At 47.3% G+C, this 18903-nt stretch overlaps 1 protein-coding gene across 8 annotated transcripts; it reads left to right on the top strand.

The window, feature by feature from the left end:
* Positions 1–230: 230 nt before the first annotated feature.
* fcho2 (FCH and mu domain containing endocytic adaptor 2) lies at positions 231–18407 on the top strand. 8 transcript variants are annotated; one of them, XM_061292950.1, is made up of 30 exons: positions 231–640; positions 3532–3623; positions 4092–4166; positions 4229–4370; positions 4462–4614; positions 4754–4858; positions 5168–5266; positions 6178–6274; positions 8288–8332; positions 8413–8482; positions 8558–8579; positions 8782–8838; positions 9172–9231; positions 9373–9546; positions 11641–11665; positions 12354–12393; positions 12631–12716; positions 13147–13209; positions 13430–13834; positions 14488–14597; positions 14661–14790; positions 14959–15033; positions 15161–15217; positions 15546–15657; positions 15763–15918; positions 16322–16454; positions 16528–16727; positions 16815–16879; positions 16969–17133; positions 17263–18407. In XM_061292950.1, exons 1-30 carry the CDS (start codon positions 608–610, stop codon positions 17283–17285), a joined length of 3069 nt encoding a protein of 1022 aa, XP_061148934.1. In that variant the 5' UTR covers positions 231–607; the 3' UTR covers positions 17286–18407. The 8 variants fall into 8 exon arrangements, with proteins under 8 accessions (XP_061148934.1, XP_061148933.1, XP_061148936.1 ...); XM_061292949.1 differs by having other exon boundaries at positions 15158–15217; XM_061292952.1 differs by lacking the exon at positions 14959–15033 and having other exon boundaries at positions 232–640.
* The last annotated feature ends 496 nt before the right edge of the window (positions 18408–18903 follow it).

The raw sequence follows: 18903 nt of genomic DNA, 5'->3' as shown, positions 1-18903 counted from the left end.
TTTTATTTTGAAATAATAATGCCTTCATGTATTAAACATAGCTGTAATTATACCAAGGTGGGACATCATTATGCAAGATTTTGGGGGAAGCTGCGAGAATAAAGTTGAAATATTACTGAAACAAATACATCAGTCGTAATTGTACGACACTTGAATCCGTTTTACGCCTTTCGTCAGACTCTAAACGCATCTCAGAGTTTCCTGAACGTCACTGAACGCACCATTACATTTCGCCTTTCCCGGCATTTGGCTTCTTTCTTTTTTGCTTTCCCGTACGCCATAGATAGGCAGCGCGATTAAATCCAGTTCGGTTCAATTCGTCGTTGTTGGCCGGCCGACAGTAGCGAGGGACGACTTGGACAACCCAAAGAGGGACCGGGCGGGCGGAGAGGTGGAGTTTTGTCGGCTGAGGAGGGAGGAGGGAAGAAAAGAGTGCAGAAGGAAAGGAGGCGAACCCCAACGGGGCGAGACGGGGCGGGGGGAAGAAAGAGCAACGGAGCAGGAACCAAGCGGGAGCTTGTAGTGGATGAATTTGGCCGTTTTTTTTAAAAGACAAAACTAAAGTTTCTCCCCAAGTGTTGGCGGCGAAGAGGACGACGAGAGCAAAATGATTACGCCCTACTTCGTGGACAATTTCTGGGTAGGTTGTGTCTCAATTTGGGGTGTTTACACCTGGTCTTTCTCGTTTCATTTTGTAAGTATACATTTGGTTTTCTCAACAAAAAAAAAACTTTATTTCAGGCTGAAGTATTTCGCTATCGTTACTTGTTGTTGTTATCAATATTGTGTTATTTAGCCAACGCCGGAATTTGGCAGGGCCTTTGAAGGGAAAGCGAGAGCCCACCAAGCATGAAAATCCAAACGTATCCGCCCCTTTTTCATTATACCACTACCGATTGGCCGGCGTGGCTCGTCTTGTCACGCTCGCATCTCGTTCCGACGAGGCCATTGGCTGCCGTGATTGTCAATCACAGCCTCTAGGGGGCCGTTTACGCGTCATTTTTCTTCCTTCCGTGAAGTTTCAGTGAGAGGCCAGATGTTTCGAAAGTTTCTAATGCTTTTTAAAACGCATCATGACTCCCTTTCTAATCGTTTGAGACGTCGTTGTTTCGTATAAAAGCAGCTGTTTAAGACGTGCAATGTCGTCTTTGCCATGCTCAAAGGTCGCTTTACCACGAGCATGATCTGACGTGGCTATGCTAGCTCAAACAAGTCAAGTTACATATGAAGTCATATCACTTTTTTAACTTTTTTATGTTAATGTTCTTCTTTTATTAATAGTGGCGTTCTCCAAAGGGCAAAGTGGCTGCAGATGAGTCACATTTTAAAACATGTTGGCTTTTGAGTAAATTACAAAAAAGTCAGCCAAAAAGCACCTGTCATTCTTATGTCGACTTACTATGATCAAATTGTATCTAAAAGTTGTTTTTGTATTTTCTGGAAATATTCAAATATGACATAGGCAAGTACCGTATTAAAGAATAAAAATCGAGCCTTTTGTTGGTGATTTAAATCACGCCTGTCTAAGTCACGGAACCAGTGCGTGTGTCAACTTGCATGATCCTTGCCAAAACCTGCACCAAAAATTTAAGTAACAGATTTTTGATACTCCTTATACAGTTAACATTTTACAATATAAACAATTTTATAATTGCCAATAAAGTCCTCATTTACAGCTTCTGTCGCCCCCTAGGCTGGAATTCTGCATTACAACAACAACAACAAAGTATCAGTATTTGGTATCAGTTGGCTATGCTTAGCCGCTGATTCGAGAATAATATGGATTATTCTACGATTAGTCATTTGAACTCATTTATCTTGATCTCATTTTTTCTAATTGCAAACCCTCACGCTCAAGTAGGGCTGCTTCCACTTTTTATATTGTCTTTATTAGGCCTTTGGAGTCAATAGAAGATGCACTCGCTGACACCGACATCGGTGGCAAACTAAATGGAAAGGAGGCCGGCGACTCCGTCAGTCTGCCCTTTGTGCCTCGGCCACAAGAGAATCCAGTGATGGCAAAGATCAGCTGTGTGTTTAACATGCGCCGAGCGCACGCACACACACGCTGGCACTTGGCGACGCGTCCGTTTACTTTTGACTGGACTGCAAATCATCAACTAAAGCGCGCACACACAAATAGAAATCAGAGATACTCGTGTCGGAAGCAGCGTTGCCAAATTTGTGACAAGAACGCAATCTACGCCGACAACGTTGACGGCCAAGCGCCCGCTCGCCGCTTTGCCTGCATTGTGTGTGTCTAAACAACCCATTGCGCAACTCAAATGGTGCGAATCGAATGTTTCCGAGGCGCCACGACAGCGACGGATGCGTTTCATCATATTGCCGTCTCAAGAGGAAGGAAGGGTAGAGCTTGTGCAATCAGGTTGTAATTCAAGTTGAAAGAAAAATACACAAGGCATTCAATATTTAAATGTCATTTTGTTTTGTATCGGCACTTAAATGTCAATTTCCATTAACAGCAGAGGGCAGCACAGGATGGGTTTAGCCTTTATTCCACAAACGTGAATCAAAATATTGTGTTGAGGGGCCAGTGAGATAAAATATGGTAAAATATGTGCCCAATAAAGATTGGGAAATGTTGTTGCCCGGAGAGCGCCATTCCCATTCGGTGTTTTTCCACTGCACTTACCTGAACATTCCCGCGTCTACTTGCCGGCTGGCCGGACATGAACCGACCAAATAAAAGTCCACTTAGCCCGCCCGCGATAAATTCTGCACCTCCCCACGATCGATGCGCGTGGCGGCCTTGGAGGGCCTCGGCAAAAATGCTCTGACCTTAAACCGGACGTGAGAAGAGCTTTGAGCGAACGGGATGGAAACGGTGAAGGTTCTGTTAGTGCCAGGGTTACGTGAGCGCTGTGCTGCTGACTCATCGTTTTTTAAACATGTTTGCCGCGGGCAGCAAACACCGCCAAACTTGTTTTCTAACATTGAGGCCAATGAAGTCATGCAAGAAGAGAAAAGGGGGGGCTTGTGTGACCCATGTCCAAGTGCTGACTGTGTCGGCACCGCATACAGGAACAAGGAAACAACTCTGCAAGAATGAGGATGCTTGCTGAGGTCGCGTTCCGTGCCGGTATCTTGGACTGAAGTCTAACAAACACTTTTTTCAAATGAAGCTGACGCTCGATGAAAATCTGATGACTCGGCATAAAACGGGAGACGCTTCACCTTTTTACACCTGCACACGAAGCATCACTCAACAAGTCAAAGGCAACATTTTAAATTATTCAGAGCCAGCTTTTGCATTTTTAAAATGTTTGCGCAAGTCCACACTATCGCCCCGCGGTACCGCAGACGCATATCGCCGACCGTCTCGCAGAAACTTTTACTCTGGACGCTCCAAATATTTCTTGAACATGGCCGAGATGGGTACACTTGACCCGAGGTTGAGTCTGAGGCAACTCCAAAGCCTGCGGGCACTTGAAAAGGTCTCGGCGGTGGGTGAAGAATCCGGGCCGGCCGACAGATGACGTTTTTCACATCCCTCCATTTGTTTCTCGACAGGGGGACAAGAACAATGGCTTTGACGTGCTCTATCACAACATGAAACATGGACAGATTTCCTCCAAGGAGCTGACCGACTTCATCAGGGAGAGGTAAACAAAAAAAAATCAAATTTGTACTATGTAAGATGAGGTATTGTCTTCTACCTCAGCTATTGGCTTTTTTTTTTTTATTATAGCCCACAAAATTGAGGCATAATCCAAATTTTGATGTCACACAAAAGCCAAAGAAAATTGAAACGTGATAAATATGTCAAACTAAATAATAGTTCAATCCTAAAAATATTCAGACTAATGATGTTGATAAAAGTGCATCTTTGATGAATAAAGTAGTACTGTAGTAATTGAAATGTTTTAGAATATTAGTATGTGATTTTCACCAACAATATAACAGCATCTCTGATTAATATTAATACATAAATCGATTTGATAATAGTAAAACATTAATAGTACATGAAGTGACCCAAATGCTTGACTATGTCGCCCTCTAGTGGCAGAAACGTTAAACGCTCAGCTCCCAATCAAGTCATATTGGAAAGGCTTTTTTTTCTCTTCTTCCAGGAGTGTCATCGAAGAGGCGTACGCCAGGTCCATGACCAAGCTCGCCAAGACGGCAGGGAACTTTTCGCAGCTGGGGTGAGTCGAGCGCACTTTTTATCACAGAGGCGAACGTACGTCAACGTGCCTCTCCGCCGCAGGACATTTGCTCCGGTGTGGGAGCTGTTCAAGGGCTCCACGGAGAAGCTGGCCATGTGCCACATGGAGCTGGTGCGCAAGCTGCAGGAGCTCATCAAAGATGTACACAAGTACGTGGACGAGCAGGCCAAAGCGCACAAGAAGGTGAGCACATCCCAGTCCCTCGGTTTGGAGTATTCCATACAAGCATCTTTGATTTAAAACATAACCGTGTTATTGTTGTGCCGATGTTTAGACAAAAGAAGAGGTTGCGTCCACCTTGGAGGCCGTCCAGAACATCCAGAGCACCGGGCAGGCCCTGCAGAAGTCCAAGGAGAACTACAACACCAAAACAGTGGAGCAAGAGCGCCTCCGCAAAGAAGGCGCCACCCAGAGGGACGTGGACAAGGTAGGACCGGGAAAGCTCGGGTTCATCCCCTGGCACCGATACCAAACACACCTGATCCCAAACATAATGGACCCAGCTGAAATTGGATATTCTTCTGTTGGTTTTGTAAAACCTGACCTGTTTATTGTATTTTTTTCAGGCGGGGATAAAAGCCAAAAAAGCCACAGAGACCTACAAGTCGTATGTGGAGAAATACGCCTACGCCAAGTCTGACTTTGAACTCAAAATGAAGGAAACAGCTCAGGTGTGACTTAAATTTTATAAAAAAAAAGCAACCCAATAATATGTTGAACCGCCATTTTCCTCGCGCCTGATTTCCGGGGTTGTCCTCGTAACGTTTGCAATAAGATTCTGAGGGTGGTGTGATGTCAACTTCAGTCGCCAGCAGAGGGCGCTATAAGGCCACAACATTTATGCATTCTTAGTCCAACGTTAGTCAGAACACTGTTTGGACTGGTGGGGGCGCGTAAAGCAAATTGTTGCCAAAGTAAAAAAAAACATTTTTTTGTTTTTTTTAGTTTTGGTTTGAATGTTTTGTGTCGTTTGATTCCAGAAATTCCAGGACATTGAAGAAAGCCACGTCCTCCACATGAAGGACATCATCCAGTCATACTCGCAGTCCGTGGACGAAACGCACGTCCAGATCGGGGAGGTGAGCGCACACTCGCGCACGCTCCGGAACATTCCAGCGGCGAAGGTTAGCCAGGCGGTTCAGCGGGCGTCGTGGCAATTACCGTCAGCCTTGATCTCGCTAATTGTTTAACTGGCGTGCAGGAAACGCGCCTCAATTAATAAGTGATCAGAAGCAATCGAAAACACTTCCCGGCGGCGTCTCCGCTTGTTTGCTTGCTAACTTGGAAAGCAGACGCAGCGGGAAAGTGCCCGCTTCTTGCAAGCGTGGTTCACCGAGAGGCGCTCCACGACCAAGCCAGAGCCGGAAAGTAAAAGCGTGAGAACAGTTGGGGGCGGGGGGGCAAAAACATATTTTCAAGAGCTAGATGGGAACCAAGTGTGTGCGTGTGTGTGTGGCAGGTGTATCTGTCAGTGCGCGTGCTGTGTTTGTTTTTGTAAGTGAGCTCGAGTGTGTGTTTGTGAGAGCGAGGATGCCTTGAAGGAAGCCTCCACGGAGAGTTGTGTGTGTGCGCGCTCCCTCTTCATGGCAGCAGCACCTGACAGCTTGCGTGAGCATGCCCCCCCCCCCCTCTCACCCTACACCTCACCCTCCGTCTAACATGCTCTCCTCACAAAGCTAATGCACTCCACCTCTCCACAGGACCCTCAGGGCCAGTGTGTGCGTGTGTGTGGTCCATACGTGTGTGTTTGTGTGAGAGTCACTCATACGTATATCACGCACATCTAAATGGCGTGATGGTGACACGGGCACTCGGCGCTTTTCCGGGTCCTCCGAGCCTGTCCGCGGCATCCGCTCTGTAAACAAACGGCGCCGCGCTGCCTCCTGCGCTCACAAGGGGGCGACGATGGCAACAGTTGTGCATTTGTGATTTCTTTTTTTTTTATGATTGCAAAGGACTAACATGTTTTTGTTTTTTTGCCATGGTGCAGGTTCATAATGAGTTTGTGAGAAACGTGGAGAACACCTCAGTGGAGAGCTTAATACAGAAACTGGCTGAAAGCAAAGGAACTGGCAAGGAGAGACCAGGTAAGCCATTTGTGTGTTTCTTTTGGGCAAGGTTTAGTTTGTTTTTTTTTATTTGTGGGAGTTCTGTGTTGCGCTTTCGACCGGCGTCACGTTTTTACGAATTCAGTCCAATAATCATCAGGTCAGTCGTGGGCGGCGGCGCTACGGAGCCGAGCGGCCATCACGCTCCATCGTGCTAATCCGCCGTCAAGGTAGGCGGGCGGGCGGGCAGGCTCGGCATTCCAGTAAGCGTGCGTCACGTGGGGGGCTTTGACTTAAGCGGGCACGGCCGAACTTTTGGGCCAGGTCAAAGCTCAACAATGACTCTTGTGTAAACTTCCCTCCCCGCTCTTCACCTTGTTGTGATGCACTTTCATCATGCTACTGAAGACAAACTGTGTCACCAATATGCTAATCTCCCCCAGAAATATGACGCGTGTGAATATTTAAAGCCCCCGAGGGCTGTGACGTCTCCGCCCCTTCACCAACGCCACTCCTCCACCCCCCCCCCATCTCCACTCATGCGTAGCATTACGTCAGGCACGCAGGCGGCTCACCTCCGCGGTGTGTGTGTGTAAACAAAGCGGGCCGCGTGTCGCCCGCGGCCCGACCTTTTCCCACCTCCAGCCAGCGAGCTTGAATCACCTTTTTATTGCGGAAACGATCCCAAAGTGACACGCTGCGAGGAGGTGAAAGGGGGGGGGGGGGCGTTTGGAGTGTTCAACGATATCCAGCTGAGCTGTCAACTGGCGGCCGGCCAGACACGCAAACTCTGCCCCCCCCGCCCACCTCCTCAATTCAAGCAAAAGCCCCCCGCCCCGCCAGTGTCATGCCAAGCATATGCGATTTGAAGATGGGGGGGGGGAGCATCGGCTGCTCATGCATGAGTGCCCTCCTGACTAAGTCCAGAGAAAAAAGGAAACATCTTCCTCAGATAAACAAACGTCAGTAGAGGCGAGTCAATAATATCTCCTGGAAACACACACACACGCACACGGATACACACACAAGCTGTCAGTTGAATGTCCCGACGAGTTTGATTCCAGCATCTGTCCATCCTCCCGTGTGATCTGCTATTCTTGAACGTCAATTGTGTTTCGATTGCCATGAACAACACACGCACACAAACAGCAGTGCGTGCAGCCAATGAGTGTGCGTGTGTTAGTCCGATATTGCACAGTAGAGTAGATCAGTCATCGGTGTACTTTATCCACTTGACTTGGCGTGATGGGCGCCTCTCGTGACTCGCCGCTTGCCTGCGCTTCACATCGGGGCGCCGCCGCACGCCAAACAATGCATCAATGGAGCACGCCCCCTCCCCCCCCCTCCCCTCTCGGCGCTCGCTGACGGCGCGGCTAATGTATACGTTGCGAGCGAAAACACGGGCGCCTTTTGTTCTTTTCAGGTCACGACGCGTTAGCGTAGCGCGGCGCCGCGGGGGGCTGCCTCTTCCGCTAGCCGCTCTGATTCCGAAACGCACTTCCCGTCTTCAAGGCCGTGTTGGCGAGGGCGAGTGCTCTACCTTGACGCTGGAGTTCACTTGTGTGCAACTTTTCTCGTGCAGCACGAGCCTTATCGTTTGTATCGATTTTTCATGCGCTAAGTCGAGAAGGGTGTCCTGTCTGGTTTCCGATTTGTTCTCGGATTTGTTTGTCTTAATCTAATGAGGTTACGAGACCTTGCGTGTCCTCTGTCACGTCTGCCCACTCTACTTTATATGATGCTATAGCAACAATAGATGAATTTTGTCAATCAAAAGCTGATTTTCGTTGTTTTTTTTTTTCTCCCCCGGCCGCGACGGCCACCAGACGTCCGTTTGACTCGGTCATTGACCCCGTCTGCCCCGCGGGCTGGGCTGGGCTCTGTTTGCATACACTCGGCGCCGCACGCCAACTTCCCTTCCGCCTCCCCCCCTCGTGTGCGTTTTTGTGTGTGTGCGACTCTTGCGTGATGTCCATTCGCAGGGTTCGCAGCGGCGGCCCGTTGACCCTTTGTGTGCCAAATGAACCTAAAAATGTTTTTGCGCCTCATTAGGGCCCATTGAGTTTGAGGAGTGTAACGCTGCCATCGCTACCGAAGGTAGGACATTTTAGTTTGGCCGTCCGTAAACATACCACGCCACCTTTTGTTTAAATCCACGACATTGTGTTTTGTCAAAGGTGCCAAACCCAGGAGGAGAAAGCCGTTTGGCATCCCGGGGCGCCGGAAAGACAAAGACACAGACTCCACGTGAGTTTGCCGTGAAAAGCGCCGCCGCCTTATCACATTTTCAGACGTGTTGATGGACGCCGTTTTGTCTGGCAGGGAATCGACGGAGGCAGAAAGCGTGAGTGAACGGGTTCCTCTTCACGGCCGCGTCGAGCGGAGCGGCGCTCATTTAGCGTCGCCTCGTACTACTCCGACATGTGACTCGCCCCGTGTCCCCGGCGGGCCGGCCGGCCGGCTCTCCCTGCTTCCCTCTTGTTTGTTTTGCAGATTTGCTCATTCATTCATTCATTCATTGCGCTTGTCTTTGTTTATGCTCGTAGAACGCCGCCAACGGCGCTCCCCCCGGATACTACGGGGCCATAGACATTCAGAACGCTGTAAGCAAGCCAACGAACACACACACAACACAAGCACACATGGCAGCATGGTATTTCACACGTCACAGTCGTCTGTCATAAATGATGAAGTCTTACTCGCCAGTTCTTGCACAGTTACCGTATTTCTTCAAATAACCGCCTCTGCTGGAATCTTTTTTTTCTTCTAACGCAAATAGACGCCCCGTAATTGAATACGGAAACATTTTGTAGCCGCCGTATGATGTTAGTTTGACGCAGTGACTTTCAATTGATGGCTCAGGTTGACATTTTCTTCTTGATTTATTTGGGAAATTATAACCTCGGGATTGCCTCCTCGCTTTTTTCCTTTGGCAGAATGTTCCTCGAGTCGATGACGAGGGCTTCTGCATCCGGCCGGAATCCATCGGGAATGATATCCTTCGAGACGATATTATTGCCCTTTTTCTAATTGTCATTTGATTTATAAGACGAAAAAAAAAATCCCTGCCTTAGTCAGGACATTTTTTGTTTCTCCTTTTTGCTCCTGTCACTTCCTTAACGTGACGGGGCCAACATGCCAAAGAGAATTCCTTCTACTCGTCCAGCGACTCCGAGGATGAGGAGGAGCCACGCAAGTTCCACGTGGAGATCAAGCCCGTGCAAGCCAACAACGGCACGGACCAGAACCGGGCCACCATCGACGAGCTCAAGGCCTCCATCGGCAACATTGTCCTGTCGCCACCTACCTCGGTACGTACTTTTCCTTTCTTGTGAATAAGTATTGTTTCTTTCATAAATCCTACATAGCACGTTTAAAGCCACAGGCGTTCCGAAAAATCCTGCCACATGTTTTGTCAGCGCCCAGGGAAGAGCGCTCCTGCTTTGCACCGCTAGAGGGCGTCAGGGGAATGTTGTAGTCGTGCTTGAGCACAGAACGCCGGTGGCATTCCTGGCCTTTCAAGGCATTTATTTTTATACTTAACAAGCGCTTGAGCATTAGCTCGTGAGTCACATGCGGCTTTACGTGATTGCTTTGCTGCCCCCCCCCCCACCGCACCGCCACAACCCCCTCCCAGAATCCCCCCCCCCACCAGGCCCGCTACTTAGCAGCACACAAAGTTAAATTCTGTTTACGAACATTTCTCCGGATATATTACCTTGACTTGGGGATTTTCAACTAATATTTCTGGAATTAGTTTGGACAATCTGCATGGGTCAATGCGACCTGCTGTGTGTTTAGCCAACAAAAAAATTATTCTGCTGGATGTAACGTGGTAATTCTTGTTAATGCAGGTCAGACAAACCCTCACACCATTTTTGTTGACAGTTTGACCCCTTCTAATATATATATTTTTTTGTATTTAATGACTTTTTATTTTATTTCACATGAAAAACTTTTTGAACATAAAATCAACTTTGTCTATCTATAGAAATTTGTTTTAATGCAAAAGTACATAAAGGAGAGTTGAATAATTACAATTTTAAAATTAAAATAAAAAGATTTCCCAAATGTTGCATTCTTTAGCTTAGTTCAGACTTGCTTCTGCATTTATCCAGCAGTTGTTAATTATTGATAGTTGTATTTTTATAAAAAATTTTTTGGTTTTAACTCTCTAAAGCTTTTTCTAACACACACACACATGCATTTAAAGGAATATGTGGCAGCAGATGGTCTCACACACACACACACACACACACACACACACACACACACACACACACACACACACACACGGCCTCACTCGCTCTGAAAATAATCAGTCATTAAATATTCAAGTTGTGTATGCGTGCCAGGCATGGCGTGGCAAGGAAAGGGCACACTCTCCATCTTTGCCCTCCACCTCTCTTTCGCTCCTCTGTTTACCTTCTTTCTCCTCACACACTTTACACACTCCAGATATGTTTCTTTTTAAAGCATCCATTTCTGAAGTTTTTGGCCCCTGTCCCGAGTTATTACCGGCAAACTCTCAGTTGGGAATCTGGTTTGGCTTCAAGTTTACGTCAGGAGTTATTTTATTTACTCAAGCATCGCTTTCAGGCAATTTTTGTGTGGGCAGCTTTCGTCATCACCTCATCATTTGACCCGGGTTTGATCATGATTATTTTTTTTTTGGGTCAATCTAGCCCGCGAGCCCCGAATTTGTCACCTGTGCAGCACTGCCCGGACGGGCGCCCCGTGTCACTTCCTGTTTATTTTGACAGGAGGTTTCCCCATTAAAGTCGCCATCCATCATCCTCTCGGCTGCTGACACAATTACGTCGTCTGGTGTCAATTATTGAAACGTCTCTTTTTTTTCTTCCCCACCTCCTGTTTGGCTCTCCCTCCACCTCTTTTTCTATTTATACGCACGTGTGTATGTGTGTGCGGTCACTGACGAGAGCCGTAATTGAACCCATTTGCCGCTCGGTGCCGGGTGGGACGGAACCTGGCCTGGTTTGTGTTCCTCTGAGCCATTTTGTTGTTTCTCACACACACACACACACACACACTCGCGCAGAGGAGAGCCGAGCATCTTGTGTTACGCGGCCTGACACTGCAGATTTACGCTTTAGTCTGGTCGTCCCCGAGCGATGGCTTCCAACAACATTAAGCTTGATTTACCGTCTCATTCGTTCCCCGACCGACCATTGGGTGTAATTAATTCCTTTTTTTTTTTTCAGCTTTTGAAAGTTTTATTTTTCCCGGCAGGCACTGAGCAGGTGAAAAAAAAGAAAGTTAAAAGTTCAGGATAAAGTTCATTGTGTACACTTGGTAAATAATAAAATATAAATAAAGTATTTAAAAAAAAAAAAAACTAACACCCCAAATAAATTGACTTTGTTTCACTCTGATTTTTTTTTCAGGGTCAAATGCGGAGGAACCAATCCAGTGAGTATTCTCTCCTCCCCCAAAAAGTGCTTTTAAACCAGCCGCTTGTTTCTCCAAGTCTTCATCCAGAAAGCCGAGCCAAGAGCAACACGTCCCGGGGAAAAAAAGCAAATAGCTGTTCTTTTCCCGGGCACGCCAGCGTCGGCCGGCGTGTGTTTGCCTCCCGCCGGCGCGAACGGGAGATTAATCGCTTAATTGGCCGCTTGTATTTTAACATGTCACAAATAATCCCCCCGACGTTTTTGGCTCCCAGATGGGTTATCTGTCTTTGCTCCGACGGGTCCCGCTGGAAAAACAGCCGCTATCAATTCGGAAAGTTTTTTTTTTTTCTTTTTCCCCCGGAAAGGTTGTGTTTTGATTAGTCGAGCTTCTGACCAGCTATTGGTCTGAGGAAACGCATCGATGATGTCATCCAAAAGAAACGGCACGTATTCTTGTCTGTGTACATTTGCCATGTCAAAGTCATCTCTGTGCATATCCATTTTTTTAAATGATTTGATTCAGATGTGACTGAGCTCATCTGGATCCAGTTGATCCGGAGCGGTTGCCGGGTGACCCGGATACAATTAATCAGGATTTGGCGAGCGTCCTTTTATCGATTTTTAACACTCCTTGTGTGACAAGCGTGTGTCTGTCTGGCAACTGGCGAGCAACCCGTGGCTGAAAATTGTTCTTTTCCTCCCCGCAGGTGACGAGCTAGCCAAAGCGCGAGCGCCGGCGTCATACGAGTGAGTGGCGCCACCTACTTTTTTTGCTTTCTTCTTTATATGTCTTGACAGCGGGGTTAAACTTTGGCACTCAAGGGACACTTTGATTGGCTGAGTCAGGATGTGTTTAGATGCTAAAAAAAGATAAATTAGGATAAAAAAAAAAAGTTGAAATGTCTCGACTCAATTATTTTCACATTTAGTCAATCGATCTTGCTTTCCAAATTGTTCTAATGACTGATCTGGTGTGCGTGGCAGACTGAGCAACAATGACCTCCTGTCCTTGGATCCGCTCGGCCCTTTTCTGACCGCGGCTTCCTCCCAACCCGTGGCCTCGTCCGCAGGTAAACAAACATTTACACTTTTTGGATGTCCGGCTCGTAATTGGGACAACACACACACACACACACTTTCTCTTATTTTGAGTCACTTGACGTGGGATCACTCAGTTTACTTCCGTGCGGCGCTTTTGCGGAGGCGTGACGTCGGCGTTGGGCCGCCGCCCAGGCTCAGCTGTAATCCGCCGTTAATTGGCACCTCGTCGGGGTCGAGCGGGTCGGCCGTGAAAGCCCCCCCCCCCCGGCACGTATGTTGTCAAACACCGTCTCGTTACTGTCAAAGCTTCAAAGTCAAAAAGAGCAACTGGTGATTATCTCGGCGAAGATCACGACAGAGTTCTCGTTTGTTTATTCTTCTTTCACTTTTCACTGTGGTTTTGAATGAGTCAATTATTATTTTGGGGATGTTTTTTTTATGTCTACTTGCTCTCGGCAGACCTTGCCTGTATTGTCCTCTCTTCTCCATCTTTTCTGACGCGAGAGTCACAAGCCCCGGCAGGTACAATTCTCCCGCGCCACCCTTAGTTAGGTTTGCTGTTGTGTGATTGATTATTCTTAACATCGTCTACTAATTTTATTTTTTTTATTTCTGACATGTGGCAATAAACTGTCCAGTGGAATAAGATAAAAAAAAAAAAATGAAGCATTTGAAACAGGGGTGTGTTGACATTTTCTATATGGGCCGTATTTTTTGCTTTGGATTGCCGTTTCTCCGAAAGCTTTGGCAGAAACGGCGCCCGAGCGCTCGCCCCCTTTAGCCGAACAGTCCAAAGACGTCTCGTCGTTCTCGTCATCCACGTCGTCGCCGTGGGACTCGCCGGAGGCGCCTTTCCAAACGACCCGCCCGCCACCCGCCCGGGCGCACAGCGCCCCCATCAGGTTGCCGCCTGAAGCGGACGCCGGCGGCGCATCGGGCGACGGCGCCGCCGACGCCCTGTCCTCGGTGTCGTGGGCCCAAAGCCAGTGGATCGCCTTCGGGGACAAGAAGGCTCCTGGTTGGCGGCCACCCGGGAGGGCTAGCCGCTTTCTCTCGGACGACTCGGCCGACGCCTACGGGAAAGCCGTCCGAGGGTTTTCCGACACGTTCGTGGGCTCGAGCGAAGGGGCCGGGCAAATACTGCCGGGTAATGTTTCTGCAACACCGTTTGGAACGCACGCTTGCACTTTGAGCTACTTTGATGGCTTGTGTGGTTTCGTTGTATTTCTTTCGGCCTTATTATGATTTGTGTTGTATTTTGAATGTATTTTTTTAAAAATATTTTTGAACTGTTGATTTTTTTTCTTGCCTATTTTCAATTTTAATCTGCTTCTTTTGTTTTCTTAGAGTTTTATTTATTTATTTATTTGGATTTATTGAAATCTATTTTTTGATGACCTGTTTTTTTTATTTTAGTGTGTCATTGTGTACTTAGTTTTAATTGACTTGTGGCTTGTTTTTTATTTTCATTCATTTGTTGTGTTTATCTGTTTTTAATACTTGGTGTGTTATTTCATTGGGATTGTGAATTTATGTGTTAGTTTTTACCCCATTTATTTCAATTAGTGCTTTTTTTTTTTTTGTATGTATTTAGACTGCTGCCTGTTTTTTCTTGTTTGAATGTATTTTTTTAACTTTGACCTCCTGCCTGTTTTTTCTTGTTTGTGTGTTGAATTTAGTCAGCCTGAGTTTGACTTGATTTTGACCTGAGATGCAACTAATGAAACACCCTCGCCGCAAATCTGCACGTTGCGTTTTTGTTTTTTTTGCTACTACTAATTGTCATCTTGTGTTTTTTAGCTCCCAACCGTCCGACAACCCCGCTGACGTCGGGCGTCCTGGTGCCGCCGCCCCGACCCTCCTCCAGACCCAAACTCCCCACGGGAAAACTCGGCGGCATCAATGAAATTGTGAGTAGAAATAAATAATAGTAGTTGGAGTGATGACTTATGTTTTTTGGTTTTTTTTCCCAGGCGAGACCTTTTAGTCCGCCCAAGGCGCCCGGCGCCAGCCCGCCCCCCGCCGCACCACTGGCCCGCGCCGAGAGCTCGTCGTCGCTGTCATCCAACGCCTCGCTCAGCGCCACAAACACTCCCACTGTCGGTGAGAAGCCAGCCATTTTGTCGTCACCTTAATCCCTTCTACGTTCATCTCTCTTTTCTTAAATCTCTTTGGCCCCCAATGTTTTTCTTTGTTTTCTGTCGTATTGTTAATTTCTACGTTTTTGTGAAGTGCTGTGTCCTTTTCCACTTCCTGTTCCCCATCCGGCAGGCCCCAATGTTCCCGTGTCGGAAGTCTCATCTTCTCCTTCGTCTTGTTTTTCTTCTTTCTTCCCTTTTAGTCAAAGTGAGTTTGTCCTTCCCAAACCATTTGCGACACTCAAAAATTGTCAATATTAAGTTTAGCCTGCACATTTGTCATTCGGTCCTCTCATGTTTGTGTCCTCCTCCTTTCCTTGTTTGGATGAAAGAAGACGACATGTTTGTCTCCAAGCTGCCCACCTTTGAGAGGCGATGTGAAACACCAGCAGGTATCCGGGACGGCCCTCTCCCTACTTGCGTCTTTACCGCCTGCTCTCCAACTCACTCCAACACAGCATCCACTCGTTTTGTCTGAATGACATGTTCGCATTTCGACATCCTAACGAACAGAAATGTTGCTAACCGTGTTTTTGCGAAGCACGTGGTCTAACAGCATGGCTGTGAACGGCAAAGAGCTCCCTTCCAAAATATTGTTAGCAACTTAACAAATAACAAGCCTAGCTTGATAATATGGTCGTTATTCTTCTAATAGCAACAAAAAAAAAAAATGATAACAGATGAGTCGATATTTATTTTCCTGATCTCGTTGTCTTGCAGGCACGTCCCGCGGTCCCAGCCCTGTGACGCTGGCGTCCCAGGATGCGTTGCCCATCGCTGTGGCCTTCACCGAGTCTGTCAACGCCTACTTCAAAGGCGCCGACCCCGCCAAGTGAGTCTCGCCTCACCTGGCAAGTTTGGGTGTCAGCGCCACGCATCATTAATTGGCCACTCTCAACACGAGTCTTCTGAGCCTTTTCCACGCGTCGTCCTCCAGGTGCATCGTGAAGATCACGGGCGACATGACGCTGTCGTTCCCCTCGGGCATCATCAAGGTGTTCACGGGCAACCCCTCGCCCGCCGTCCTCACCTTCAAGTTGAAGAACGCCGGCCGGCTGGAACAGATCCTCCCCAACCAGCAGCTCCTCTTCAGGTAACCTTTTTTGGAAGCACGGGGCCATCGTTTAAGCCACGGGGAATGCGGGAATTAGTCGAATTGAATTATCGGCCAGATCTGAACGTGTCATTAAGCTGTCAGGCAAAAAGGTTTCCAGCAGACGCGCGCCTGCAATAGAAAACATCGACCGGCTTCGTGGCCCGTCCGCTCCATTTAGCGCTCGCTCCTGCTTGCGGTCAGACTGTGTCGGAAAAAAATTAAAAAATTGAAAGTGTCTGCTCTGGCGTTTTGTGATGTCATCAGCATGTTAATTGTTGCAGGTGGTATTAGTAAAGAAGACCAGAAGTCAGTCTGTTGATGATTACAAATATTCCTTTTAAATAAATAACTTTATTAAAAAAACTTTAATCCCTACGTTTGCCCGTCTCGTGTCGTGCAGCGATCCGTCTCAGGGCGACTCGGAGTCCAGGGACTTCTGGTTCAACATGCAAGCGCTGACCGCCTACCTCAGGAAAATCTCCGAGCAAAACCCCGCCGCCTCCTACTACAACGTGGACATCCTCAAGTACCAGGTCGGTTGCTCGCCGCACCACACAAAGTCAAAAGCGGGCCAGCTGAGGTGAGCGCCGCCGCCGTGGCGTGCAGGTGCAGTCGGACGGCATCCGCTCCACACCGCTCAACCTGGCCGTGTACTGGAAATGCACCCCGGGCTCCACTGACCTGCGCGTGGACTACCGCTACAACCCGGACGCCATGACCACGCCGGGGCCGCTCGGCACCCCGCAGATCCTGGTGCCTGTGGACGGAGGCGTCACTAGCATGCAGTCGCTGCCCGTCGCCCTTTGGTGAGACCAGCACGTGCGCACCAAGAAAACAAAACTGCCAGTGAGCTGAAAAATGTTTGATGTGTGCATTTCTTGGTGTCCTTTCAGGAACGCAGAGCAGAATAAATGTCTTTGGAAGCTGAGCGACATCTCGGAAAAGTCTGAAAACGAAGGTGCTCGTAAATTAGAAAAACTCAAGTCGTCTCGCTCGTAAGCCACCGTTTTTAAACTAGCGTCATCGTCTGTTTTCTTTTTTGGATAGGTGCCGGCTCCCTGCGGGCCAAATTTGAGCTGTCCAATGGGCCGTCCAACCCGTCCACGCTGGCAGTGCAATTCATGAGTGAGGGCAGTACGCTGTCGGGCGTTGACATGGAGCTGCAGGGCAGCGGCTACAGGCTATCGCTCAGCAAGAAGAGGTTCGCCACAGGTAGGTCCACACACACACAAAAAAAAATCTTTGTTCAGTCCAAAATCAAGTAGCAAGAGAACAGGCCATATATCACAAGAAAAAAGTCATTACAATTATATGAACATTGCTGCATCTTTCTCCTCTCAGGTCGCTATATGGCAGATTTCTGAGACTGTTCTCAGAAAAAAAAAGAAAAAAAATGGCCTTATCTTGCTTTAAACAAAAGTTGCCCAGGACCCCCCTGCCGCCGGTGGGAATCACTACAATAAAGCAGCACTGAGTACTGAACACTGTTGAATGGAGAAGAAATTAAAGCAACACCAAGGTGAGCTTCATGGGGGGCGGGAGGGCATGTGTAGCGTATTTTCAGGCTCTTTATACTCCAGCATTTTCTTGAGCTCATCGCTGTATGTTTGAAATCAAAAAAAGAAAAACATGTGCACTAACAATCTTTCCAGGCACTCTTCTTTTCTCTGACCGTAACGCCGCACACTGTGTAAATATTAACAGCTAAAAAAATAAGAGTATTTTGTTGCTCTTTAAAACGTGCAATGATGGGCGCGTTGTCTCGTAGCACAAAAAAAGAGAAGGCAAAAAAAAAAAAAAAGGACCCCAGTGCCTCCTTGTAAAAATTTTGGAAACACGCATTTGGGTTTCAGGGCTCTTTTGAAATGTTTTTGGAAACAACTGTAAAGGCGTTGCAATGCTTTAAGAAACTAACTTGTAGCCTTTCAACAAAACTTGAAGATTGTTTGGGGTTTTTTTTTTTTCCTTCAACATTTTGTGCCCCATCAGCCTGAACGATAGCGTCACTTGTTAGGATATGGAAAGGACGTCTTCGGGAAAAAATGAAAATTGCCGATCGGAGGCTTTCTCTCCAGCCTTACAGTCCCGGTGTCTCGTCGTCTTTATATTTTGTCGAGCGCTAGCTTTGTCTAACTTAGACACACACAAAAAAAAAAATAGACGCCTGATCGGAATCGTCCATTTGAAGTATGTGATATGAAGCGCCACTTTTAGCAAGCTGGTACTTGCTCGCCCTCAACAACAAAAATGGAAAGAAAAGACGTCGTATTTACGAGCCGCTGTCTTTGGTCACTTTTTCTTTGTGTTTGTATTTAACAGAGTTTCTTTTTTTTTTTAAAGCAAATTTGTGTAAATGATTCTCATACATTGTACATTTTTTTTACAAGTATCAGCCACTTTTTTGTCTCCGTAATGAATTCTCACTGTGCCTGTATTAAATTTGTAATATATGAATATATATACAAATATATGAATGACTACTTTAAGCTTGGTGTCGTTTATTTCAAATTGTTTTCTTATGCTTCTTTGTAAAAATCACATCAAAAATTGTTTTGGCAAAATTTCCTCATAGCCCACCCCAACACAAAGTCTAAAAAAAAATCTGAACAAAAAGACTAATTGCCAAATTGCTCCCCGAAATTTTAAATAATACAAAGTCATTCCAGAGCCACCACGGTGACTTCCTTCTCGATATTTGGACCGATGGCCGGGCCCGAAAACCGCCGGCGTCTATTTCGAGGCGTCAACTTTGAACTTGGTTGTCTGGTGTCGATTTGACGACCCGAATGCGGGGAGGGTCTCCGGCGTCTTTGTTGTCCGTGTTTGTCCAAAAGCTCGGCGGAGTCGTAGGCTCCGCCCCACCCACATCACTGACTTTTACGGACCATTTAGAATTGATGTGGCCGTTTGCTCTCTGCGAAGAGAACCATCTGAACAAACAAGAGGACGCTGTAACTCAATTGGGTGAATATGGACTCCTCG

This window comes from Syngnathus typhle, linkage group LG12 (genome assembly GCF_033458585.1).
Source record: "Syngnathus typhle isolate RoL2023-S1 ecotype Sweden linkage group LG12, RoL_Styp_1.0, whole genome shotgun sequence".
NCBI classification, from domain to species: Eukaryota; Metazoa; Chordata; class Actinopteri; order Syngnathiformes; family Syngnathidae; genus Syngnathus; species Syngnathus typhle.
Note: the sequence above shows the minus strand (reverse complement) of the source record. Positions and strands in the feature narration are given on the sequence as shown.